This window comes from Nyctereutes procyonoides, unplaced genomic scaffold (genome assembly GCF_905146905.1).
Source record: "Nyctereutes procyonoides isolate TBG_1078 unplaced genomic scaffold, NYPRO_anot_genome, whole genome shotgun sequence".
NCBI lineage: Eukaryota > Metazoa > Chordata > Mammalia > Carnivora > Canidae > Nyctereutes > Nyctereutes procyonoides.
Genome location: NW_026575125.1, coordinates 48,768,026 through 48,795,225, shown reverse-complemented (window position 1 = coordinate 48,795,225; position 27,200 = coordinate 48,768,026). Strand labels below are relative to the sequence as shown.

The window sequence follows — 27,200 nt, the reverse complement described above, 5'->3', positions numbered from 1 at the left end:
CTACCATCCTACCTTCATCTATAATTTATATTTTGTTGGAAGCTTACCCTGATTCCTGCCCTCACTCCCACCATTCATTCATATTGGATTATCATTTTTCTCTTCTATATGTACATGTAGCACTTTTTTTAAAAGATTTTATTTATTTACTCATGAGAGACACACACAGAGAGAGAGAGAGAGTAGAGACACAGGCAGAGGGAGAAGCAAGCTCCATGCAGGGAGCCCGATGTAGGACTTGATCCCGGGACTCCAGGATCATGCCCTGAGCCGAAAGCAGAGGCTTAACCACTGAGCCACCCAGGCATCCCTTTTCTTTATGTATATGTAACACATTTTACTTTGCTGTCAATGCACTGATCGTGTAGTATTAAATTTGGTTGGTTATTTGTCTCTTCCTCACAAATGTGAGGTCCATGAGAAAGTAGTGCCTGGCATGTGTGTTAGGTGTTCAATAAATATTTGTTGAAACATTGAATGATTGTAAATGAGGTCAAACTGAATGAGTGAAGAAGCATCATTGTGTTCTTTTGAGGTTGGAGTAGAAAATGAGTGGATGTCTAAGAATTTCAGAAAGTAAAGATTTTGTCAAATAACTTTTGAGATTGAATCTTGAATAGAGAATTGGCCATTTTTTAGCTAATTGTGTATACTCTTAACTGGTCTGTGTGGACAAGCACATTCCTCTTGTCTTAATTCCCTGATTGGGGCACCTGGGTGGCTCAGTGGTTGAGAATCTGCCTTTGGCTAAGGTCATGATCCCAGGGTCCTGGGATTGAGTACTGTGTCAGGCTCCCTGCAGAGAGCTTTCTTCCTCCTCTGCCTGTGTATTTCTCTGTGTCTCTCATGAATAAATAAAATCTTTTTTAAAAAAATTGCCTGATTATTTTGAGGGGTCAGTAAAATACTATTCAGGGTCCCAGGAGAGGACAGACATTTTTGACCAAACCAATGGCAGAGGTAGAAATGGACCTGGGGTTAAAGCTGCTACTTTGCAAAACATGCTTATTATTTAATTTTAGAATATATTGGCTATTCTAAAAAAAGCCTTTTGAGCAATTGGGCAGTCAAATGCATCATCAACCTCTTTGAGCATCATGAGGGTGGGGCAACACTGTCTCTGAGAACTCTCAATATATCCCAAGTGATATGGGGCTAAAGGGTACTGCTTTTCCACATATTCCTCCTTACACTGGCTGAGATCTTGATTTCTATTTAATATCATAAGTACCATGGGGGGAGGAAGAGTAAGCTGAGTACTGGGCAGGTTTATACAACTATTGATCTTTGTGGATAATTTAAGAAAGCATAAAATCTACATGGTTGTAATTATTCCTACCATCTAAGAATTGGCTACACATAGAGCAAATGTTTCCCACAGCCCTTAGAATTTTTCTCTATACCTCAGGTTCGCACTGCTCCTTGGAACACCACAAGGGCTTTCATTGCTGCCATGAAGGGCAAGTGTCTCTTGGAGGTGACTGGGGTGGCAGATCCCACAGGGTGTGGTGAAGGATTCTCCTATGTCAAGATTCCAAACAAACCAACACAGCAGAAGGTGAGACTATCTGAGATCCTAGAAGCTAAAAATCAAGGGAAGAAGAAAGGGAGATTAGGAGTGGAGGTGAATGGGCTGGAGATTATGGAAAACACTTAGGTTGACAGAATGGCTTAGGTGCCTACTATAAGGAGTTCAGCTTATTACAGTTCTTGCCTGTTTTGTTTCATGTTTGAGGTAGGATGATAAGGAGCCTCAGCCAGTGAAGAAGACCGTGACAGGAACAGATGCAGATCTCCGTCGCCTCTCACTGAAAAATGCCAAGCAGCTCCTACGTAAATTTGGTGTGCCTGAGGAAGAGGTGAGTGTGGAAGAGGACGACTTGAGTCTCCTAGGGGCTGTGTATATAGAGAGAAAACCAAGGAGGCAGATGCAAGGAACTATCTGAATAATTTTGTGGTATCGGTTGTAGTATACTGGATCTTGGGCACCTTTTTCAGGAGTTAGCTTTCTCCAAGCTTTCTGTTTAACCTGCGTTGGGTGATATATATATATATATATATATATATATATATATATATATATTTTGGTTTGGCTCTCTAAGTGCATGCCTTGGTTTATTTATTTATTGAAATCTCTGATGATTTAGGTATATATATTTGTGTCTGTCTCTCATAGATTAAAAAGCTGTCCCGCTGGGAGGTGATTGATGTGGTACGCACAATGTCAACAGAGCAAGCCCGCTCTGGAGAGGGGCCCATGAGTAAATTTGCCCGTGGATCAAGGTTTTCTGTGGCTGAGCATCAAGAGCGTTACAAAGAGGAATGTCAGCGCATCTTTGATCTACAGAACAAGTGTGTTGTTTTAGTGCTGCAGCAAATCCAAGCTGGAAAGGGGAGGGGTCCCAGACACTATATTATAATAAAGAGGAGGTGGTTAGGTATCTGAGATTTCAGGGTGATGTCTGTTCATAATACTGCAAGAATACCTATTCCTTTCAGAGCATCTTGGCAAAGGTTATGCATTGGCAAGAGATACTCTAGGTTCCATGGCAACTTTTGTGAGTGGTGATAGGGGACAGTGAATGTTTTTTCTGAAGGCTTATTTGTGAGAGGCTGGTAATGCTCTGTTAAAAATAATCGATGTGCTGATGTATTTCTCAGGCTTTCTCTAGGATTTTTTTTCTCTAGGAATTTTGAAAGAGCTGCTGTGCTATTTCATGTTTCAAACTTGCCTTGTTGAGAGAGGTCTAGGAAAACTTTGTAAAGCTTTTCTGTTAAGGCCCTCATGTCTTAGTGGATTTGGGGTATTCCTTTTTAAGGCTGATTTCCCAATTTCCTACTGTTGCCTAAAGCCATATTTCTTCAGCTCTTTACATTCTTTCATGTTTCCCCTCATCTTAATTTTTAACATTGTTTTTTCTCTTTTTAGGGTTTTGTCATCAACTGAAATATTATCAACTGACACAGACAGCAGCTCAGCTGAAGACAGTGACTTTGAAGAAATGGGAAAGAACATTGAGAACATGTTGCAGAATAAGAAAACCAGCTCTCAGCTATCACGTGAACGAGAGGAGCAGGAGCGGAAGGAACTGCAGCGGATGCTACTGGGTGAGGGTAGTGACTTCACAGGCAAGAAAGAGAAGGATCAAGAAAGTATAAATAATTGCAGACTAATAACTGAACCAGAGCTGGAGAAGGAAGAAGTAGGGGATGAGTGGAGAAAAGCCTGTAGATGAGGTAGAGAGGTTACTGCAAACCAAACTGTAGGTTTGTCAGGAGGCACAGATTGAAGAGATGCTGGCAATCCACTGTTGCCTTTGTCCATATCAGGCTTGTCCAAGCCAGGGCTATCAGTGCTGTATATCAAGTGAGCTTTCTGATCATTTATCCTAGAGGGTAAGAATTATTAAAAACAGATGTTGTGGGTGAATTTGGAGGCTCTTGAACCCTCTGAAATCATATATAAAATTCTGTGCAAATATGCCTTTTCTGAAGATCCCCGACTTTCAGAAGATTTTCAGAGGAGTCCTAGATCCTAAAAGGAGTTAAAAGTCACCAACGAAAAATTGTGGAAGTTGAGAGTGGGGATGATAAGGGACTGAACTGGTTTGGGATATCGATATTGGAAATGAAAAGAGGTGAAAAATCAAGGTGGCCTTAAGATTTCACTCTGGGCTTGCCAGAAAGATGGTGGTACCGTTGATTAAAGTAGTAAATTTCAGAGAAAGAAGCAGATGTGAGAAGGGAAGATGTAATGTGTGGAGTTAGAGGTCCCCATGATACTTCCAGTGTAGATGTCAGGCAGACAAATGAAAACCTGGATATAGATACTATGAGAGAGAGGATAGAGACTGAAGATGGAGGCTTAAAACTGTTCTCACTCCTAGTAGTCTTTTCCTTTGTTTCCTCCTCTCTATAAAAGCTTTGTAAAATTTTGTGTTCTGACTACTTTGTAAAGATGTGATAAAGTTTTTTCATCAGTACGGTCCTACCAGCAGATCTACATCACACAGGAGCTCATTAGAAATGCAGCTTCTCAGGCCTTACCCCAAACTCTGCTGAATTGGAATCTAGTCTAATGAGAATCCTCAGGTGGATCCTATTCATTCATGTTCAAGTTTGAGAGGCATAATCTAGGCCTTAAGACTTGGGACTTGTTGGCACCATTTTTCCCTTTGGTGCTTTTCTTTAAAATGATATCAACTACTTGCTACTTGGACTTTCTCCTTTTGCTACTCAGAGGAATCAGAATACAGCTGCTATTTTTCTGTCCGCTATAACAAACATAGTTCTTTGAGTTCCTTTCAGAACTTCGTGTACTTTGGAAAATGGGAACAGTGGCAGTGGTAAAATGAAGTCAGGAAAGGACAAATTGGTATATTTTGGGCCTGGTCGTGACATTGATACTTTCTGTAGAATGGTACTTCTGTAGCATGTTGAGCTTCGAGGTCTCCACTCAAACCCAGGAAAATGACCATTTGAGTGGTAGGGGGAATGTGTGGAAATCTCTTTCTGCCTTGCAGCAGCAGGTTCTGCAGCATCAGGAAACAATCACAGAGATGATGATACAGCTTCTGTGACTAGCCTTAACTCTTCTGCCACTGGCCGTTGTCTCAAAATTTATCGCACATTTCGAGATGAAGAAGGGAAAGAGTATGTTCGCTGTGAGACAGTCCGAAAGCCTGCTGTCATTGATGCCTATGTGCGCATACGGACCACAAAAGATGAGGAATTCATGTGAGTGTGACTCAACACTTTCCATTATGATAGGGAGGATGATAAAAGTGATGGGGAAAGAGGATGAGGTAGGTGCTTGAGTTTTAGTGACCGGATTCTGTACAGTTGGAAGTTGGAGGTCTGTGTTGGTTGCGTGCCTTTATTTAGGTCTTTGGGTTCTTACAGAGCCAAATCACAGGGAGAATTTCAAATTTGCTACAAAATAAAGGCCTGTTTTCAATTCAACTTGGGTCCTTTGCATTGTGGTTGGTTGGCAAAAAGCTTAGGGATGACTCAGAATGTCTTATTCTGAGAGAGATGCCTCTCTACATGTGGAAGGCTGATGAGTGGGAGAGTTGGGAATGCCAAGTAGTCCCTTTTATTTCTAGCTGGATGGATTACTTTAGTTCTGAGATGTTTAGCTATCATGACAGTCATCTTGGTTTGGCTTTGCTTACGGTCCCGTGATATTTTTCCCCTTGTTATTCAGTCGAAAGTTTGCCCTTTTTGATGAACAGCATCGAGAAGAGATGCGAAAGGAACGGCGGAGGATTCAAGAGCAACTTAGGCGGCTCAAGCGGAATCAGGAAAAGGAGAAGCTTAAGGGTCCTCCTGAGAAGAAGCCTAAAAAAATGAAGGAGCGTCCTGATCTAAAAGTAAATATAATGTGGTGTGACCATAGCTAACAAGGCAAAGGAAGGAAGCACACCTTTTCCCTTAGCTTTTGGCATCTTCCCAAACCTAGGAATAAGGCCAGTATTGTGGAAAGCTAGTTTGATTTGGTGTGGCTACTAAGGTGTTACCAGTACCAGTGTGACTGGTACCAGCAACCTAATCTGGTGCCATTGGGTGTCATTTTATACTTTATCCATTGGAAATATTTCCTAGGAGTTGAGGTAGGCTTGGTTGAGATAGATTTTTTTTTAAAGATTTTATTTATTTATTCATGAGAGACACAGATTGAGAGAGAGGCAGAGACACAGGCAGAGGGAGAAATAGGCTTCATGCAGGGAGCCTGACGTGGGACTCGATCCCGGGTCTCCATGATCACGCCCTGGGCTGAAGGCGGCACTAAATCCCTGGGCCACCAGGGCTGCCCGAGATAGATTTTTTTTTAATGTGCACTTTTGTGTATGTGTGTATACATACATACATACATACATACATCCTTTTAAAATTCTGCATATTAAAAGAGGCAACAGAAAAAAATTACCAGTACAGGATTCCAGACATTACTATACAAGGTAACTATAATGTACACCATAAAAAGAGGACACTGGTATAGTGGAGACAACCATGATTTTGGAAACAGATCTGGCTTCAGGTTCTGGTTCTGCCATTTAGTAGCTCTATGACCTTAACCTTTACCACTATACCTGTTTTTTCTTTTATGAAATGGTAGCTGTTTCATAGTGTTGGAGTGATATAATGCATGGGAGGTACTTTATAAACTATAAAATTCTCAGCAAATGTAAGCTGGTGGTAACATGTACTGAGGTGATTAAATATTTTCAAGTTGCTTTCTTATATATGATATAAATATACAGTTGACCTCATATTACAGCTGAAACTGAGGTCAGTTGCAAAACTGAGACGGAAACTTGGTATTATTGAATCTTTTCCTTGGGACTGAAAATACACCCATGCTTGGCTGCCTGTGCTGCTGAATACAGTCTTCAGCTTCCAACAGACTTTCTCCTGCATATTTAACATTTTCATACTCTACAACTTGACTCGAGAGTGGAAATCGTCTCCCTGTTCTTCCTCACCAGAGGAATCCAGTCTCTGGATTGCATTTTATTTTGAATTGTCATTTCCATACAAGCTATTTTGTCAAGTGGCTTCTCGTTGAAAGGTGTATAATAGTTATGTTAAAAGTTCAGCACCTGCCTTGTATGTATTTTGTAAAGCAAACATTAGGCAGCCTGTTTACCTCTAACACGTTGATACTTTTTCTTTTGCAGCTGAAATGTGGAGCTTGTGGTGCCATTGGGCACATGAGGACAAACAAATTCTGCCCCCTCTACTATCAAACAAATGCTCCACCTTCCAACCCTGTTGCCATGACAGAGGAGCAGGAGGAGGAGTTGGAAAAGACAGTCATTCATAATGATAATGAAGAACTTATCAAGGTTGAAGGGACCAAGATCGTCCTGGGGAAACAGCTAATTGAGAGGTAAGGGATAGCAGGCAGGAAGTGCTATGGAGAGATCTGTTCAAAGTTGATGATATCAAAGGGTGGCAGGGGTAGATATGAGTGGAACTCAGAACATGGGAACTTTGATGGATTTTCCTCAGTAATTATTGCCAGTAATGACAATTATGGTCTTTTGTCATAAAGCATTCCTTTAGGTTCTACCACTTGCCTTGGGGCTCGCTACCTAACTATTCGGAGTCTTAGTTTCCTTATTTTAACCAAATAAAACCACCCTTACCAAGGTAGTTATGAAGATAAAATGACAGACTATATAAACTGTAGCACAGTGCCTGGCATGCCGTAGGTGCTCTTCCTATTTTACTTCAAGGCACTCATCCTATATGTAAAGTCCCTAATCTCAGAGAGTTCCAGTAACCGACCATCCTAAAAGATGGTTATCACAATGTCCTTTATGGCCTGCCCTACCCCCAATTCAGGATCCAGTCCCAGTTCAAACATTAAATATTTTGAGTGTGTGTGTCTCTCTCTCTTTTTTAAAGATTGTATTTTATTTATTCATAAGACACACACAGAGAAGCATAGGCAGGGGGAGAAATAGGCTCCTTGTGGGGAGCCGGATGGGGGACTCGATCCTGGGACTCTGGGATCATGCCCTGAGCCAAAGGCAGATGCTCAACCACTGAGCCACCCAGGCATCCCATTTTGAATGTCTCTTAATCTAGAACTGTTCTCTCTGCCTATTCTGGTTTTCGTGGCATTGACTTTTTTGAAGAGTCCAGGCCAGTTGTCTCCTAAAATATCCTGTATTCTGGATTTGTCTGGTTGTTTTCTCAGTGATTATGTTTAGATTAAATGTCTTTGGCAAGTTTACTAAAGAGGTGATGTTATGTACTTACTATACCACATCAAGAAGCACATAATGTCAGGTTTTCTTACTATTTTGATCATCTTGTTTAAGTGGTGATCCCCAGAACCCTCTATAATAAAGGTATGTTTTTACCTTTGTAAAGGTACCTATGCATGTGGGCGAATATCCTGTACCCTAACAATCTTTCAGTAGTTGTAGCATCCATTGATGATTGTTGCCTAACTCAATTGTTACATCAAGGGTTGTAAAATAGTGGTTTTTCTAATTATAGCATTCTTTCTATATTAACTGGCATTTTATAAAGAAGAGCTTTCCTTTCCTTTCTGTTTGAGTATTTCTATGGATTCTGAAATTCTTCCTTGTGTAAACTTAATATAATTTATTAACACTGTTTTAAATTGTGATAACCATATTGTCTCACTTTTGACCTCTTAAAGCCAGATCCTGTGTCCTTTTGAAACAATCCTGTAAATCTTTGAGAACTTCTTTGCTTTCTGACACAAGATGTTTTAGGCTGTCCTTGAAATTTCCTTGTTCAAGACTTAGAATCAAAAAAAAAAAAAGACTTAGAATCAACCATTCTTCAAGGAGCCCTGGTTCCTTTTATCACAGAATGGTATTTAGAACCAAGATCTAGGTGTTAGGTATGCTCATTGCCACTGAGATGTCATTGCTGCTAGGCTTTTAGTGGATAGGCTAGGAAATACACATAAATTATAGATCACATATCAAAATCTCCAATTCAAATCGTATCTACAGATTTTTCCTCCTCTTCCCCCATTTATATCTGTATGCTATTCCTGGTTTCCACCATCAATGTTTATTCATTTGCTCTGTCTGTATATCTGTCATACACAAAGTATTTTGGGAATTGTAATACCAATATCACTAACAACAAATTTATAAAGTAGATTCAAGGTGTTTTCTGTAGTTTATTGTCCTTAAACTATATACCATTGAAGTTGTACAGCCAGGGTATTCAAAATATATTTGAACTCTTTTGAGTATAACTTTTTGTGTGTGTGTGTGTGTGTGTATAACTTTTAGTCAATTTGACATATAGTTATATTCATTTGTCTCTGATTGAGACAAAATTGGTGGGTACCATTATGTAATTTTCAGATGTATGTACAGTGTTGTAGATCACAATTTATATACACTACAAAGTGGTCACCATCATAAGTCTAGTTACCACCATACAAATTGTTTCTGCTTCTATTAAGTGTGGGTTTTTAAAAATTTTTTTTAAAGTTTTTTTAAAGATTTGTTTATTTATTCATGAGAGAAAGAGAGACACAGGCAGAGAGAGAAGCAGGTTCCCTGTGGGGAGCCTCATGCGGGACTCAATCCCAGGACCTCAGTATCAGGACCTGAGATGAAGGCAGATACTCAACCTCTGAGCGACCCAGACACCCTGGTTTTTTTTTTTTCCATTCTTGATTTAATTTATTAGTATCTATAGTAGTCATGTTTTGAAGCACACTATGAAAGGAAATTGTAGTGTCTTGATCCCATACAATGGAAAGGAAAAAGGTGAATGGGCTTTTAATGATTGAGGGAAACTCAAGCTAGTTTTTTTTTTTTGCATACCAGTTTTTAATTTCTTCCTTGTTTCCAGTATAAGTTTAGCTTCCTAGCCCTTGAACCCTGAGATAGAATGTTGGAGCTGGAAGAATTCTTAAAATTCCTTTAGCCTAGCTCCCTTATCTTCTAAATAGGAAACTGAGGTGAGGTTGTGTCTTGCCTGGTTCTTTTTTTTTTAATTTTAATTTTTATTTTTTATGATAGTCACACAGAGAGAGAGAGAGAGAAAGAGGCAGAGACACAGGCAGAGGGAGAAGCAGGCTCCATGCACCAGGAGCCCGACGTGGGATTTGATCTGGGGTCTCCAGGATCGCGCCCTGGGCCAAAGGCAGGCGCCAAACCGCTGCACCACCCAGGGATCCCTTTGCCTGGTTCTTTATTAATTTGGAGATCCTATGAGTCCTTGCCTGATCTGAGCCTTAGAATTTGGATATCTAGGGACACCTAGTCCTACATTGGGCTTCCTGCATGAAGCCTGCTTCTTCCTCTGCCTATGTCTCTGCCCCCCTCTCATGAATGAATAAATAAAATAAAAAGAAAAAAGTTGGATATCTGGCCTTTGGTTTGGCTTTTTCCTCCTCAGGCTCATGCTCAGGTACTTTGGACTTCTTCATTGTAGTTGTTTTTTTTCTGGGGACTAGATTTAGGGACTATATGCTATGAAAGTGTCATTGATTACAGTGCAGATGAGGTTCGAAGAAAATCTCTGGTTCTCAAGTTCCCTAAACAGCAACTTCCTCCCAAGAAGAAACGGCGAGTTGGAACCACTGTTCACTGTGACTACTTAAATGTGAGTATCTCCATTGCTTCTTTCTAACCAGGTGGGGTTCTCATTGATTCCTTCAGCCCTCTAACCCATGGCTTTAGCTCTAGCACAGCCTTAGATTCTTCCTTTGGCCTTGCCCTGAAAATAATGTGTACGGTTCATTACAAGATTTCTAAGCTATAGCTAGAAAGGATTGTTTGTTTTTCTTATCTAAAGAAGCACTCTGATTTCCGTTTTTCCTTAGAGACCTCATAAATCCATCCACCGGCGCCGGACAGACCCAATGGTGACATTGTCCTCCATCTTGGAGTCTATCATCAATGACATGAGAGATCTTCCAAATGTGAGTTCATCACATTCATCTCTACTGTAGGAATGGCAAAGCCCTTTGTTCTATCTGTGATTTCAGATAGAGGGCAGTAGAGTATACTCAAAGGTATATGGAATTCCTAATCTTTGGGATGTAGTTTTTTGGTTTATTTTTTAAAAAATAGTTTAGTAGAGGAAACAGATCTACCTGCTTCATCTAGAAAGATTCCTTAGAGACTTGATGGCCAGGTAGACAGGTAAGATGTGAGAGTCTTCAGGAACTGGCTCTGCCAAGTGTTCTTTGCTCATGGATAATGCTGTCTCTTATTTGCACAGACCTACCCTTTCCACACTCCAGTCAATGCAAAGGTTGTAAAGGACTACTACAAAATCATCACTCGACCAATGGACTTACAAACACTCCGTGAAAATGTGCGCAAACGCCTTTACCCATCTCGGGAAGAGTTCAGAGAACATTTGGAGCTCATTGTGAAAAATAGTGCAACCTATAATGGTAAGAATCACCTGTTCCTTGACTGCAAAGATCACCTTTCAGATCCTTATTTGTCTCTTAACTAGTCCTAAATTCAGACTAGATTGGACTGACTGAAAGGATCTACAGTGTATATGCATTTTGGGGTTATGAAAATCAGTGCACATTTTTGTCCTTTAATGTTGCTTCTTGGGATGCCTGGGTGGCTTAATTAGTTAAGCGTCTGCCTTCAGGTCATGATCCTGGAGTCCCAGGTTGGAGCCCCTCATTGGGCTCCCTGCTCAGCAGAGTGTCTGCTTTTCCTACTCCTTTTGCTTCTCCCTCTGCTCATGTGCTTGCTCATGCGCACTCTCTCTCTCAAATAAATAAATAAAATCTTAAAAAATAATAATATTGCTTCTTTTTAGTCCCACTTTTTTTAATAATAAATTTATTTTTTATTGGTGTTCAATTTGCCAACATACGGAATAACACCCAGTGCTCATCCCGTCAAGTGTCCCCCTCAGTGCCCGCCACCCAGTCACCCCCACCCCCCGCCCTCCTCCCCTTCCACCACCCCTAGTTCGTTTCCCAGAGTTAGGAGTCTTCCATGTTCTGTCTCCCTTTCTGATATTTCCCACACATTTCTTCTCCCTTCCCCTCTATTCCCTTTCACTATTATTTATATTCCCCAAATGAATGAGACCATATAATGTTTGTCCTTCTCCAATGGACTTATTTCACTCAGCATAATACCCTCTAGTTCCATCCATGTCGAAGCAAATGGTGGGTATTTGTCATTTTTAATGGCTGAGTAATATTCCATTGTATACATAAACCACATCTTCTTTATCCATTCCATCTTTCGATGGACACCAAGGCTTCTTCCACAGTTCGGCTATTGTGGTTAGTCCCACTTTTTAATGTATTCTCTGGAGAATTTGAAGTCTTTCTGTCGAAATGAAACAGTTGCATGAAGATTAGTGGAAGGAAGAAGTGGGACTGATTAAATTGAAGGAGGAGACAGTATGGACGGAACCTGTGCAGAATGTGTGCCTATGACTATATTTGCTGTGTGTGAATCTTTGATTTGATCTATAGATTTGTTATAGGGGCTCTTACATGTTCACTTTCCTCAAGATCTGCAAAGAGAAGGAATAAGAAACCTGCTTTCTGTGTCTTAAAAGGGGGGAAACAGTATAGCTTCTGCATATAAGGGATAAAGGTTTCTTATCTCCAGTTGTATCCTTGAGCACAGATTCATGTATGAGTGTAGGGATTAAGAATACAGATAATGAGTCATGGCCCTGCCACTTACTAAGATACCCTAGACAAATTCTTAGATAAGTTACCTTAGACAGCCTCTCACAGCCTCCTCAGTTTTGTCATCTGTAAACATGAGACAATAGCAGTACCTAGATTCTGAGACCTTGCTTTCACAAGCATGCCTAACCCATTTATCTAGTCTCCTGTCCAGTGCCTGGCACCGATATGTACTAGAGACTCCTACCACATTCAGCATTATATTTCACTAACTCTATGACATTTCTTCATGCCTCTTGCATGGTCTTTGCCCTGTCTAGAATGCCCTTTGTTCCCTTTCAACGGTGAATTTCCATTCTTATTTTCAGACCAATTCATTTCATTTCTTCATGAAGACTTATTCATACTGCCCAAAATACCCATTTTTTTGGATCTTCTGTCCTCCCCAGCACAATTAAATCAACTTTTATGACTTTTCTTAAAAAGATTTTAATTATTTGTTTGTTTGTTTGTTTATTTGTTTGTTTATTCATTCATGAGAGACACACAGAGAGAGGCAGAGAGATAGAGGGAGAAACAGGCTCCCTGCAGGGAGCCCGATGTGGGACTCGATCCCTGACCGGAGATCATGCCCTGAGCTAAAGGCAGACGCTCAACCGTTGAGCCACCCAGGCGTCCCAACTTTTATGACTCTTAACTGTGTTCTATATAATTACTGAATCTGAATTATTGTATCCAAATCTCCAATCACTTTGTGACCTCCCAGAGATACTATGTATTATTCATCTTTGTATTCTCAGGGCCTAGCAGAGTGCTCGACACACAAGGGAAGAACACATTTGTTAGGCCCAACTGTCATTCAAGTTACAAGGATAAATACTTAATGGAAGAGGAATGAATGAGAAGATGTTAAGAGTCGACTTAGAAAGTACAGAGCTGAGGTACCTGTAGGTCATTTAGGTGGAGATTGTTAGTACAAAATCAAAAATCTAAGTTATGACCTTTTTACAGCCTGACAATTTTCTCTAGCTCAATCCTCTTTCTTCCTCATACCCGTTGCTGATAATAGAAGTAGTAGCAATGCTACCAGTGGCTCCAAGTGCCCTTCTGACAACTCTATCTGGTTGCCTTATTTAGACTGATGATATCACCATCTATCTAGTTGTACATCCTAGACATGGTGGTCATTGTTGCTTCTACCCTCTCTTCTGCATATTCATAGATTACTAAGTCCCATGAATTGTACTGTCTACATACAGTTTGCTGGAACACATCCCCTTCCTTTTGGTCTTTGTTGCTACTATCTTGGTTGAAGCCCTTGTCATTTCTTATTTGACCCCTTGCAGCAGCTTCCAGATTTTCCCTTTGCTGCTTGCCATAATTCTTTTTTTTTTAATTTTTATCTTTTTTTTTTATTTATTTATGATAGTCACACAGAGAGAGAGGCAGAGACACAGGCAGAGGGAGAAGCAGGCTCCATGCACCGGGAGCCCGATGTGGGATTCGATCCCGGGTCTCCAGGATCGCGCCCTGGGCCAAAGGCAGGCGCCAAACCGCTGCGCCACCCAGGGATCCCTGCCATAATTCTTCACACTGTTGATAGGGTAATTTCTTCTAAAACACAGATTTGAAAATTTTTTCAGCATGGAATCTTTAGTGGCTTTGTATCATTGGCGAGATCTTTCTAATGTGGCCCCTCCTGCCTTTCCAAGTTCCATTTCCTGTTTATCCTCTATGCATACTGTGTTGCAGTTGTATTAAACTACTTATGGTTCTTGCGAAATGTGCTGCCGCATATTTTTGTTGTTTTGCTTATCTTTGTATCTCTGTATACTTTTTCTTCCCTCTGGAATGTCTTTCCACTGTCTTGTCTACGTGATGGTCTACGTGGTGGATCTCTACTCTTCACTAATGACACTACTCAAATGTCAGCCACAGCAAGCCTTTCCCACTTCCCAGTATGCAGATTTAATTGTTGTAAAACAGCTTACAACATGTTTCATATGCAACCCTTCCATATTTCCTAGAAACCAGTGTATTTCTCTATTTGCACTATACTCAGTTTTTAAAAAAAATTATGGAAATTGTTAGGTATATACAGAAGTAGAATAAACCTCAGCACACCTATTCACCTAATCAACAATTACCCTCCTATGGCCAATTCTTGCTTATTGTTTAGTCTGTATTTCCAGACTGTCCAGCTTATCAGTGCATCCATAAATATTTCAGGCACTCAGACTATTTTGGCAGTGATTTATTTTCATGTCATTTTCTTTGACCCAAGAGCTAAGGTAGGAACTGTGTCTTATTTTCCCTTTATTTTCATCATTGAATACATCACAGACTATCCTTAATCATTCATTGAATGAATAAACAAATAAATGCTAGATTAATTAATTAGTTGAGAATAGAGTTGAGGCTTAGAGTCTCGAGAACACTTACATAAACAAATAGAGAAAGATAGGCAAGCAAAGGATACTGAAAGGAAATAGTCAGAATTACTGCACCTAGATGAAAATGTTTTAATTATCTCTATAATGAGCGTAAATCAAGGCAGCCATAAGTGGGGACTGTAGGAAATAGTTCGAGTATTTTCTGAAGCTCTTGTTGTATTTCAAGGAAATTAAGTAGTCTGAGATGAGATGGAGAATCTTTTATTACAAAGGCTTTGGATTAGCCTCATGTTGGAAGGACATTCTAAACCATGAGTTGTATAAACAAAGATTGTGATCATGAATTTTATATGTTAAGTATGGAAAGATTATAAATCATGCATTCATGTCTTCAGCCATTCTTAAATTATCATTCCCTGTCGATAGTATTACTTTCAAGGTATTAAAAGCAGCAGTATCAATAGTAGTACTGTTGCATATATATAAAAATAAGAAAGAGTTAAAATTAGTTTATTTATCAATACTGTGTATCTGTCATGTGTTAGCACTGAAAAATGGAGATAAAACTAATATATCTGTCTAACCTAGCAGCTGGGATGGTGCCTGGCACATCCTAGGCATTTAAGTAAATGTGTTAAAAGTCTAGAGAGGTATTGGCAGCTCTCGTCTCCCATTTTTTTTTTAAATTTATTTATTTATTTATTTATGATAGTCACAGAGAGAGAGAGAGAGAGAGAGAGGCAGAGACACAGGCAGAGGGAGAAGCAGGCTCCATGCACCGGGAGCCCGACGTGGGATTCGATCCCGGGTCTCCAGGATCGCACTCTGGGCCAAAGGCAGGCGCCAAACCGCTGCGCCACCCAGGGATCCCTCATCTCCCATTTTTAATGGCCTCACTTATTGTTCCTCTATAAATTTAGGTCCGAAGCACTCATTGACCCAGATCTCTCAATCTATGCTGGATCTCTGTGATGAAAAACTCAAAGAGGTAAGATTTTTTTTTTGAGGTAAGGTATTTAAAATGAGAGAAAGCCAGTGGCTATTGGCTGGTTCATTCAGAATATGGGGGTCATAAATTTGAATCCCATGGTGGGTGTAGAGATTACTTAAATAAATAAATATTTAAAAATAAATAAATAGGGGATCCCTGGGTGGCTCAGCAGTTTAGCGCCTGCCTTTGGCCCAGGGCGCAATCCTGGAGTCCAGGGATCGAGTCCCACATCAGGCTCCTGGCATGGAGCCTGCTTCTCCCTCCTCTGTCTCTGCCTCTCTCTCTCTCTGTCTATGTCTATCATAAATAAATAAATAACTCTCTAAAAATAGTAAGTAAATAAATAAAAATAAATAAATAAAATGAGAGAAAAAGGCGTGGAACTTGAGGATGGCTAGTATCAGGATTGAGGAAGGAGGGAATGGTAACAGAAGGAAAAGTAGAGAAATGTAGAAATAGCAGATCTTTAGTATGTTAGAGAAATTATATAATCCAATTCCTTCTTTTGTAGATGGAAAAACAGATCCATAGGAAAAAATTACTTGCCCTGGGCATCATGGTTATTAAATAGTGTAGCTAAGAGTGAAATCTAGAACCCACAAAATGTTAAAAAGGGCTGAGAAAAGTGAATTCCCGAGAATCAGCTAGAGTTAAGAGACTGTGAGACTGTTTTGGCAGAGAGAAACTTTAATTTTTTAAAGATTTTCTTTTTTTTCTTAGGGAGTGGGGAGAGGGGCAGAGGGAGAGAAAGAATCTTAAGCAGGCTCCACACCCAGCATGGAGCCTGACACAGGCCTCGCTCTCGCAACCCTGAGATCATGACCTTAGCCAAACTCAAGAGTCAGATGCTTAACCAACTGAGCTACCCAGTGCCCCTATATCCATTTTCTTACCAAAAAAATAGCACCTTCTAAGCTTATAAAAAGTGGGAGTATGATGATGATGTGAATATTATAAAGTAGACATTTCATAAAAGGATAATCAAATGGCTCATAAACATGGAAAGATTCATTAACTTGATCAGTCACTGGGGAAATGCAAATTTAAACCATGTTTAGATGCTACTGTATGCCCGCCAGAAAGGCTAAAATCTGAAAAGACTAAAAAATGACTGCTAGTACTAAGTGTTGGTGAAGATGTGGAACAATTACAACATAAACTTATTCCTAGTATAGTCTGAAAAGAACTTTTTGGGTTCAATTCCCATATGTAAAAGTCACTAACCAACAGTATGTTCAGTGTTTTCAGCAACAGTTTACAGCAAAAACAGCATAATAGGGCAGCCCGGGTGGCTCAGCAGTTTAGCGCCGCCTTCGGCCCAGGGCCTGATCCTGGAGACCTGGGATTGAGTTCCACGTCAGGCTCCCTGCATGGAACCTGCTTCTCCCTCTGCCTGTGCCTGTCTCTCATGAATAAATAAATAAAATCGTTAAAAAAAACAGCATAATATTAAAACCTAACTGGGTGAAGATATTTTTGTTGTGGGAGCTAAGTTATCAGTTCCCAGGGATATGTATCTTTGTGACCTACAATAATAGAAGATAGAATACCTAAAGTAGCGGTTGGTACATCCCTTTTGATCCTTTCATTAGAATATCATTTCTCTTATTTGGACTCTCTGCCTGGAACTGAAGTTAAGAATTCAAAGTTAGGCTTTTTTGGGCAAGGGCAGTAGGTAACTGAACCGTAAATTATCAAGAAGTTTCTGCGGTGATTACACATCAGGGAAACCTCGTTTCTTCCTTGCTTTGTTTCATATCAGAAAGAAGATAAATTGGCTCGTTTAGAGAAAGCTATCAACCCCTTGCTGGATGATGATGACCAAGTAGCATTTTCTTTCATTCTGGACAACATTGTCACCCAGAAAATGATGGCAGTTCCAGATGTAAGTAGTCTCTGTGCTAAATATTGTGGAGAGGGGAGTCCCTGGGTGGCTCAGTGGTTTAGCGCCGCCTTCAGCCCAGGACATGATCCTGAAGACCTGGGATCGAGTCCCACGTCAGGCTCCCTGTGTGGAGCCTGCTTCTCCCTCTGCCTGTGTCTCTGCCTCTCTCTCTCTCTCTATGTCTCTCATGAATAAATAAATAAAAACTTTAAAAATAAATAAATAAAATAAAATCAGAGGCCAGGAATCTGTGGATATAGAATCTTTTTTCCTATTGTTGACATTCAATATATGAAAGCTCCTGAATAGCCCAGGAGAGAAGTTAGGATGCCAGCTAATGGGAGGCTTTTGATTGAGAGGTGCTTCTTAACAGATGGCAGTTTATTAATTATCCAGTATTTGTTATCTTTTGTTTGATTTTTTTTGTCTTTTACAAACTTTATGGCAGGACTACTATGTTGACTGTATCATTTTTTGGTAATGATTCTTCCTTAGGAATTCTGAACTGAGTTTCTTTTTGTGTTGTAGGCATATGTTATATATGTGTTCATGCTATAAAACTTCTGGATAGGACTGGGGAATAAGAAGTTTTAATTGTGAGTATAGAGCAGGGATTCTTCCTTAAAGGAATCCATGAACCCCTTAAATTGTATACAAAATTTTGTGTCTCTCTGGGAAAAGGGGTTCATAGCATTTGTTGGAACCTTTAGAATATTTGTGACCCAATGATGGTTGAGAATCTTTTGTATAAAGAATGGTTTCCATTTAATTTTTCGTGCTTTCTGTTTTCTAGTCTTGGCCATTTCATCACCCAGTTAATAAGAAGTTTGTTCCAGATTATTACAAAGTGATTATCAGTCCAATGGATTTAGAGACTATACGTAAGGTGAATGATTTGAGATAAAATGTCTTTTTGGAAGCCAGTAAATTTGTACATATATCTAAGTCCCTGGGTTCTTTTAATCACAGAATATCTCCAAGCACAAGTACCAGAGTCGGGAGAGCTTTCTAGATGATGTCAACCTTATTCTGGCCAACAGTGTTAAGTATAATGGTGGGTATTTCTCCTTTTTTTCCCCTTCCCATCATTCTCTCCATCCAGTGTTAGTTAGCATTACTAAAATTTAATTACATGAAGTAGCCTTGAAAAGTACTCTGCCTTTTTTTTAAGCAGGCACATATTTTAGTGTGTTTTGTAAAGCTTGCTAATAACTGTTAATGATGAAAAAGCAATATACATATACTTTTTTAAACTTTGGAAAGCACAGAAAAATGAGAAGAGAATAAAAATCAAATGGAACTTAACTTTGGGCTTTGAGCTGTCATGCTTTCCATGAGATGTGAAAATTCACCTATGCCCTGGGCCCTTAGATGGAGCTTAAGGAAATGTGTAGCTATAGACCATAGTGAGCTTCCTCAGAGTGTGGAGTTTTGGTTCAGTGCACAAACCGATAATACATGCCCAGCTAGTTACTTCCTTCTATATTAGCGACTGAATCTACTGGTCAGAAAGACATAGTTACTCTGCTCACATAATTCACAATCCAACTGACGGAGAGAGACTGTTAAAATGCAGTTTTACAAGAGCTGTATTAGAAGGATGTACAAAGTGCATTAGAGGAGAAAAAGGAGCATCTCAACCTAAGAATGAGGAAAGGCTTCATAAATAAGCTAACAAAGACCAATGTTGAATGACTCACTTGTTAAGGAAACATTGATTGAGCACCCTAATGTATGCTGGCACCGATGGATGCTACAAATATAAAATCAACTGACATATGATTCCTGTCCCCAAATTGGTTGTAGTTTATTTAGGGAAACAGAAAAGAAAATTTTATCTAGTTAAATATTATGCTAGATGTAGGCATAAAATACCATAGGGACACAGAGACACCATATCTAAATCAGAGTGGAATTCAAGGAAACTCTCTAGAAGAGAGTTTGCTTAAGCTGAGCTCTAAAGGCTCAGTGGAGTTGCCAGGCAAAGACTAAGGAGAAAACGTTCTAGACATAGAAAAGCAGCATAAAAAGATACAGAGTCTGAAATTACATTATAGGCTTAAGAAACAACTGGTTGGGGTTGCAGTGATGTATACATGTTGGTGAGTGACTGGTTCTATGTAGAAGTCTCTAGGAGTCAAATCCTAGAGACCTTTGTGTGTGCCCTGTGTCATATTTAAGGGATTTTACTTTATCCTGAGCAGAAAGACATTGAGGAATTAAGCACTAAAATGGCAATCTCATATAATTCCTTAAGCAAAATAGAAGAGGGAGCTAAGGGCATTTGAAAGAATTGCCTAGCATACTGAGGTCTCAACTAAAATATCCACGTGATTGTGTGACTTTTTTGCAGCAATATTCAGCAGCTGAACTAGTATGGCTGTAAATTTGCTAGATACAAGGGACAGAGAATTGGAAGGAGGAGGTGAAGGAATGGACAGCCAGAAAGACAGATGAGGAAATGGATATAGAGAAGAGAATGTTTAATGCCATAGAGAAATGAAAGAACAAGCAAGTTCAGAGAATGATACTTGTCTAGAACTTATATATATCATTAAGGGAAGGTGATTGGAGATGAGCCTTCCATTTTTCTTCCATCTGGGTTGGTTTAAAAGAATCTGCTTTCTCCCTTGTACTCTTTTTATTGCTCACTGGAAATTAGAGAATGGAAATGCCCTTTGTTAAGTCAGTTAATGTCTCCATCATTTTCTCCTAAAAACACCTAAAGCTGATCACCCAGAATTCTGGCAAAAGAAGTGTTGAGAGGCTCACAGATGTCTAAAAATGATTGTAACAAGTGATAAAGCAAGAGTGTTAGAGAAAGCCTGCTTGGCCTTGGTGATGGCTGGCTTAAGATAAAAGGCAGATTTAAAAGGAGCTAATGTAAGACAATAAGAAAAACCCAGAAGACGCTAAGTGAAAAATGCACAGAGGGCAAACAGGCAGATCACAGGAGACTGACATGAAATAGCTAATGAACATGAATAAATACTGAGTTGCACCCAATAATCAAAGAAATGCAAATTGAAACAAAAAGGTACCTTTTTCCCACCTATTAGATGAACTCAACTTTTTTTAAAAGATTTTATTTCTTTGATCATGAGAGACACAGAAGAGAGAGAGGCAGAGACACAGGCAGAGGGAGAAGCAGGCTCCATGCAGGGAGCCCGACATGGGACTTGATCCCGGGTCTCCAGGATCAGGCCCTGAGCTGAAGGCAGGCGCCAAACCGCTGAGCCACCCAGGCGTCCCTCAACTTTTTTTTAATGGAAGTATTCAATGCGCATGAGGCAGGTGCTCTCACATATTGCTCTTGGCAATATGTAAGACATTTCTGGAAAGCTCTTTGGCAGCATTGAGAAACTTAAAAATAGTTAAGTAAACAGATTTCATAATCAAGTAAACTTGAATTTGAATATTGGTCCTACCACTGAATAGCAGCATGACTTAGGGCAAGTAACTTAGCCCTTGCTTTCCCGTCTATAAAATGGAAATAATAATAGTACCATCCTCAGAGGGCTATTGTGAAGATTAAGTAAAATAACACATGTAAGGGCAGCCCTGGTGGCTCAGCGGTTTAGCGTCACCTTCTGCCCAGGGCATGATCCTGGAGACCCAGGATCGAGTCCCATGTCAGGCTCCCTGCATGGAGCCTGCTTCTCCCTCTGTCTGTGTCTCTGCCGCTCTCTCTCTGTGTCTCTCATGAATAAATAAATAAAATCTTAAAAAAAAACACATGTAAGTTTAATGTACATGTAGGGTATATACAATATGGTAGAATACCCTAATCAGAGATACAGGCAAAGATATTCATAATAATGCTATTTATATTAATGAGAAAATGAGAAATAATCTGAATGGTTAATGTTGAGGGAATGATTATTGTGCCATCTGTATGATGGATTATCATATAAAGATTGAGCACTCTTTAAAAAATAATGACAGTAGTGTTCACAATGTTAAGTGAGCAAAACAGAACACAAAACTTCTTTTGAAAGTTTTTTGAAAATTTTGAAGGATGATGATTATAGTAGCTAATTCTATATTTGACACCTTCTGGGCCAAGCTGAATAGTAAAGTAGAGAAGGGTGAAGAAATTCTAGGCAGGGACCACAAATAGAAAAGTAGGTGACAGTGTCTTGGATAAGGGAAATGTAAATAGTTGTTTAGCTAGTATGAAGAGTGGGAGCTACTTTTGGTGATGAGAGGAGTTTTTCAAGGTAGATGGGGTCAAATCACAAAAGGCCTAGTATGTCACACTAAGCCTTTAAAAGGAAAGAGGATTATATCAGGTATTTTAGTGAGATCATTCTGGAAGCTATCTAAAGGATAGATGAGAGGGGAATCAGGTATAGACCAGGGAGCACCTGGGTTGCTCAGTGGTTGAGCATCTGCCATCGGCTCAGGTCATGATCCTGGGGTCCTGGGATCGAGTCCCACATTGGGCTCCCTGCAGGGAGCCTGCTTCTTCTGCCTATGTCTCTGCCTCTCTATCTCTCATGAATAAATAAATAAGATCTTTTAAAAAAGATATAGAAACCAGTAGAGAAACTGTTGATAATAGTCTAAGTTAAAAATACTGAGGGCAAAAAAAAAAAAATACTGAGGTCTTGGGGCACCTGGGTGGTTCAGTTTGTTAACTGTCTGCCTTTGGCTCAGGTCATGATCTTGGGAGTCCTGGGATTAAGCCCCAGTTGGGCTCCCTGCTCAGTGGGGAGTCTGCTTTTCCCTTTAACTCTGCCCCTCTCCTCCACTCATGCTGTCTCTCTCTCTTTTGAATAAATAAATAAAATCTTTTTTTAAAAATACTGAAAGCTGGAGCCAAGGTTAAATAGCAGTGAGAATGGAAAGATGGGGACAGATTGTAGTAAAGGACAGTAAATGGGCATTACTTTTGATCAGTTTCACCTCTAGGGAATACTCCACACATAAATAATTGCAACATCATACAGTTGACCCTTGAACAACATGGGTTTTAACTGTACAGGTCCATTTATACACAGACTTTTTGCAGTAGAGTACTGTAAATGTATTTTCTTTATGTAGCATTTTCTTTTCTGTAGCTTACTTTACTGTAAAAATACATTATATAACATATAATATACAAAATATGTGTTGACTGTTAATGTTTATCAGTAAGGCTTCCGGTCAACAGTAGGATCTTTATCGGTTGTTAAGTCTTTGGGAAATCAGAAGTTATAAGCAGATTTTTGATTGCGTGGGGTGTTGGCACCCCAAACCCCTATGTTCAAGAGTCAACTTGTAATTGCAAAAACATGGAAACACATTGAATATCCAACAATAGGAAATCAGTTAAATAAATTTTAAAAATAAATAAATTATGGTACCTATATATGATGGAGTACTGTTTAGCTGTCAGAATGGGAAATTAGCTAACAAAGTAAGGTATACTTGTATATGCTGATATGAAAATGTATTCAGGATGTATTGTTGAAAAATAGATTACTCGACAGTATGTACAGAAGAGGTTGTAAATTCAGATCTTATAAAGGCCAGAGAGGTATGGGTGAAATGGGCACAGTAGGGACTGATTAACTGGAGAGGACATATCCATCTAAAGGAATCAGTCACTACTTGGTTTATTTGTTGCCATGGACTAAAATTACTAAAGCACTTATTTGTGCTTAGGTGTTTGAGTTATTTTAATTGAGCACACAATACTTTCATAATTAAAAAAAATATTCCACTTTCAGAGGATGGATAAATCAGATGACATCTAGAATTCTGACTTGGATAACTGGTGGTGCCATTGACTAATACAGGAAATAGATGGGAGGGTGGTTTTGGAAAAAAAGTGGTCAAGTTCAGTTTGGACTGTGTTATATTGAGGTAGAGCATCCAAAAAAAGTGGTCAAGTTCAGTTTGGACTGTGTTATATTGAGGTAGAGCATCCAAACAAAGACTTAGTAGACTAAGCTCAGAAGTCCTTACTGTAAATATGGATTTTTTTTCCAGATTATTAGCATATGAAAGTAGAAGTAGATGAGCTCAAATAGAGATTAGGGGTATTTTCCTTGAACCCCCAATACTGTACGTAAAATTATGGTTGCATGTTTTTCAGGCAGAAAGACCATAGTTTTATCAGATTACTGAAGTTTTACATAACCCAAAAAAGTTAAGACCCATTGATTAGTTGAGAGAATGTAGAATAGACTTGACAGATTTCCACATTAAAGGGACCAGATGGAGAATACTGAGGAGTGGCCAGAATGAAAGAATGAAAAACTGAAGAGGCTAAGACTTGGAAACCAAGAGGAGAGGAAGATAGCCTACAGGTCAAGTGCTACACAGAAAACCAGGGAGAATGGTTGTTTAAAGAGCTGTTTCAGTGAGGTGGTTAGAATCAAAAGCCAGACTTCAGGGGTGCCTGGATGGCTCGGTCAATTAAGTGTCCAACTCTTGATTTCGGCTCAGGTCATGATCTCAGGGTTGTAGGATTGAGCCCCACGTTAGGCTCCGCACTCAGTACTGAGTCCACTTGTCCTTCTCCCTCTGCTCTTCCCCACTTGCACTCTTCTCTCTCAAATAAAGAAATAAAGTCTTTAAAAGCCAGACTGCAAAGGATATGAAATGAATGGGAAGTGAGGAAGTAGAAACTGAAATTTGCCTGTGAAGGGAAGGAGGAAAATTGTAATCAATATATGGAAGGGGATGAATGCATTTGGACAAGGGACCTTCGTATAGGTGAAAGAAAAGAAAATTAAGGAAACGAAGTGAGGTTCTTGTGGAAGGTAGGAAGATAGACACTGAGAAAGTTTCTGCCCATAGCCTCTTATTTTTTCTCCAAAGTAGGAAACACCGTCTTCTGCTGACGGTGGGTGAGATGATGGGAGAAGGAATTTGAAGAGAAATGTTGATAAGGGTTTGAATTATCTGTTGTAGGAAGTTTATAAAGTAGCTGACTAGGGACATTACAGAACTATTGAGAAGCCTTTGAGGGTCCAGCTGATGTTGGAGACCATTTTTATAGTAGCATCAATTGGCATGGTTGTATTATAATTGTCAGGGAACTAAGAAGGCAGATGATAGAATTGCTTCAGGATTGGGACTTTGTTTTCTGGATGTGCTGGAAACGTTGGAAATTGAAGGTGTCAGCAAGGGAAAAAAAAAAGGTTGAAGTTTGAGCTTCTCAAATTTTGTCACCAAAGGACCCTTTATAGCAGAGGATTCTAGTCTCTGGTTTGGGGGGGGGGCGGATATTCCAAAGCAGCTCTACAAAGGCTTGACATTTCTTGGAAATTCGTGTTTTTTCTTTAAAAGTTACTCAGATTTTGCCTTTGATATTTGCACACATTTGGTACTTACACACATTTCACATTTCTTACCAAATTATTTTCTTTTCTTTTTAAAGATTTTATTTATTTATTCATGAGAGACACAGAGAGAGAAAAAAGGCAGACACACAGGCAGAGGGAGAAGAAGGCTCCATGCACGAAGCCCGATGTAAGACTTGATCCCGGGACTCCAGGATCACACCCTGAGCCAAAGGCAGACACTCAACCGCTGAGCCACCCAGGCATCCCTTATTTTCACTTTTTAAAGAGAGTTTACTTAATTATTTGAGAGAGAATGAGCACAAGCTGGGGGAGGGGCAGAGGGAGAGGCACAAGCAGACTCCTTGCTGAGGGCAGGAGGCTGGGACTGGATATGGGACTTAATCCCAGGACCCTGAGATCATGACCTGAGCCGAAATCAGGAGCTTAACCAACTGAGCCATCCAGGTGCCCCCAAATTATTTTATCCCCCAGCCTCCATTTTCAAATACAATTGCTAATGAAGGGAGATATACCATACTACACATTACCTTCCTTTTTAAAGCATGGGGAGTGATAAGGGAGGAAACTAAAGCCAAAAGAAGCTTGATAGATTGGGAAATAGGAATTAGTGGGCTTATAGGCTTGTAAGTTTCCTTGAGGTCAGAGGAAATGAAAAAAAGTGGGCAGATAGAAGGTTGTAATTTAAAAAGGATATTGGTGGGGCACCTGGGTGGCTCAGTCAGTTAAAATATCTGCTTTCGACTCAGGTCATAATCCCAGGGTCCTGAGATCGAGTCCCATGTAGGGCCCCCTGCTCAGTGGGGTGCCTGCTTCTCCCTCTCCCTCTGCTCCTCCCTGTACTCTCTCACTCTCTCTCCGTCAAATCACATCTTTTTAAAATGTAGGTTATTGGAATTGAAACTTTCAGAAGTCCATCTGTTTTCACTTAAAGACCACATTCTGGGTAGAGCCTTGGATATGTTTGACTAGAGTGGAAGTGCAAACTGTCGGCATGAAATTAGCAAGGATTTTGGTTGGGTGGTACATGTGAGCATTAGAGTAACCCACCATGATAGGGATTTGGAGCCAAGAGAATGACTCTGCCAGGTGTGTAGGCCCTTGGTGAATGTGAGTAGGTTCGTAATGGTGAGTAGAGATGAAGAGCAGAGATCTCAAACTCAGGTGGCTTGCAGGGGCCAGGCAAGTAATGGAAATGAGTGAAGTGGGCCCAGTGTGGATTGTATTAAAAGAGTACTATTCCATCTAAAGAGTCATTTTCTTCATGTGATCATTGCCCTAAGGAAATGAGTATAGTGTTGCTAGCTAGTTTCAATTTTTCAAGAGAAACTGAAAATGTGGGTTTTTGTGTATGAAATTTCCCAATTTTTACATATTTGCAAATTTAAAATTTTTTATTTATTTTTTATTTTTTTTAATTTAAAATTTTTTAAAAATTCTGTGGGCCAATCAGAAAACCTCTATCTGCAGGCCACGTCTGCTTCAAGACAGCTGGTTTTCAACCTCTGGCACAGTAGAGAACAAGTCTCAAAATAGGGTTTTTTTTCCCAAGGTGGGGAGTAAATAATGATTTGGTAGCAGCAGTGGACAGCCTAGAAGGCTGACTTTTCCCCCTCCTAAACAAGTTGATGAGAGTAGAAGAAACTTCTGACTAGAGCTGTAATGGTTCGTAGTATCATAGGATACAAGATGTGACATCTTTTATACTAAAAGGACATCAGTCTTGGAGTTGAAGGCCACAAATGAGATGTTTCTTACTATCAGGTACCATACACAAAATAATACTTCTGTGTAAAATTTTGTTGATTTGGTCAGATTTGTTTGTTCTTTTTAAAGGTTTTATTTATTCATGAGACATGCAGAGAAAGGCAGAGACATAGGCAGAAGGAGAAGCAGGCTCCCTGTGGGGAGCTTGATGCAGGACTCAATCCCAGGAGCCTGGGATCACACCCTGAGCCAAAGGTAGACGCTCAACCACTGTGCTACCCACGCACCCCGATTTGGTCATATTTGAACATGCTGGGTTTTTTTTCATGCCCTGTTTTTAATTAATAGTAATAGAGTTCACATAGGGTTTATTCCCTACTATAAAATTTTTATTTCAAAAAATTTTACTAACCAAAGTTAGTAGAATAGTATATCTAGTTAACATTATCTTGACTCTTTCCATTCAGAGCCTTCCCACATAGTATCACACTACATATAAACATATTCCTGTAGCATTTTATGTAACTCCATCAACTTATCCTATATTATCGTGTGTGTGTGTGTGTGTGTGTGTGTGTGTGTGTGTGTGTGTGTGTGTTTACAGTATGTAGCCAGAATGCTAGCACTGAGACTAGGGTCATTAGGCAACAAGTGGAAGATAAGTAATACTCCATGTAAAAGTGCACCTGGAAGGGTGCAGGACACGTCAGAGGACTGTCTTGTACTTACATGGTGGTGATGGCCTGCACACTAATAGAGTTCAAGCCCTTATGCCTCCTGGCCACCACATAGG

At 39.8% G+C, this 27,200-nt stretch overlaps 1 protein-coding gene across 6 annotated transcripts in view; it reads left to right on the top strand.

The window, feature by feature from the left end:
* Positions 1-27,200, top strand: part of TAF1 (TATA-box binding protein associated factor 1) — a 70,873-nt gene that overhangs the window by 20,567 nt on the left and 23,106 nt on the right. For 5 of the 6 annotated variants that reach the window (XM_055337646.1, XM_055337644.1, XM_055337645.1 and 2 more), the window contains exons 19-32: positions 1,409-1,558; positions 1,740-1,859; positions 2,177-2,352; positions 2,930-3,108; positions 4,524-4,737; positions 5,207-5,372; positions 6,681-6,892; positions 10,008-10,116; positions 10,337-10,435; positions 10,738-10,915; positions 15,450-15,517; positions 17,283-17,405; positions 18,199-18,291; positions 18,375-18,459. In XM_055337646.1, the coding sequence (XP_055193621.1) occupies positions 1,409-1,558; positions 1,740-1,859; positions 2,177-2,352; positions 2,930-3,108; positions 4,524-4,737; positions 5,207-5,372; positions 6,681-6,892; positions 10,008-10,116; positions 10,337-10,435; positions 10,738-10,915; positions 15,450-15,517; positions 17,283-17,405; positions 18,199-18,291; positions 18,375-18,459 (1,972 nt within the window). The remainder of the gene's footprint in view (positions 1-1,408; positions 1,559-1,739; positions 1,860-2,176; positions 2,353-2,929; positions 3,109-4,523; positions 4,738-5,206; positions 5,373-6,680; positions 6,893-10,007; positions 10,117-10,336; positions 10,436-10,737; positions 10,916-15,449; positions 15,518-17,282; positions 17,406-18,198; positions 18,292-18,374; positions 18,460-27,200) is intronic. The other variant, XM_055337642.1, reaches the window with a different exon arrangement.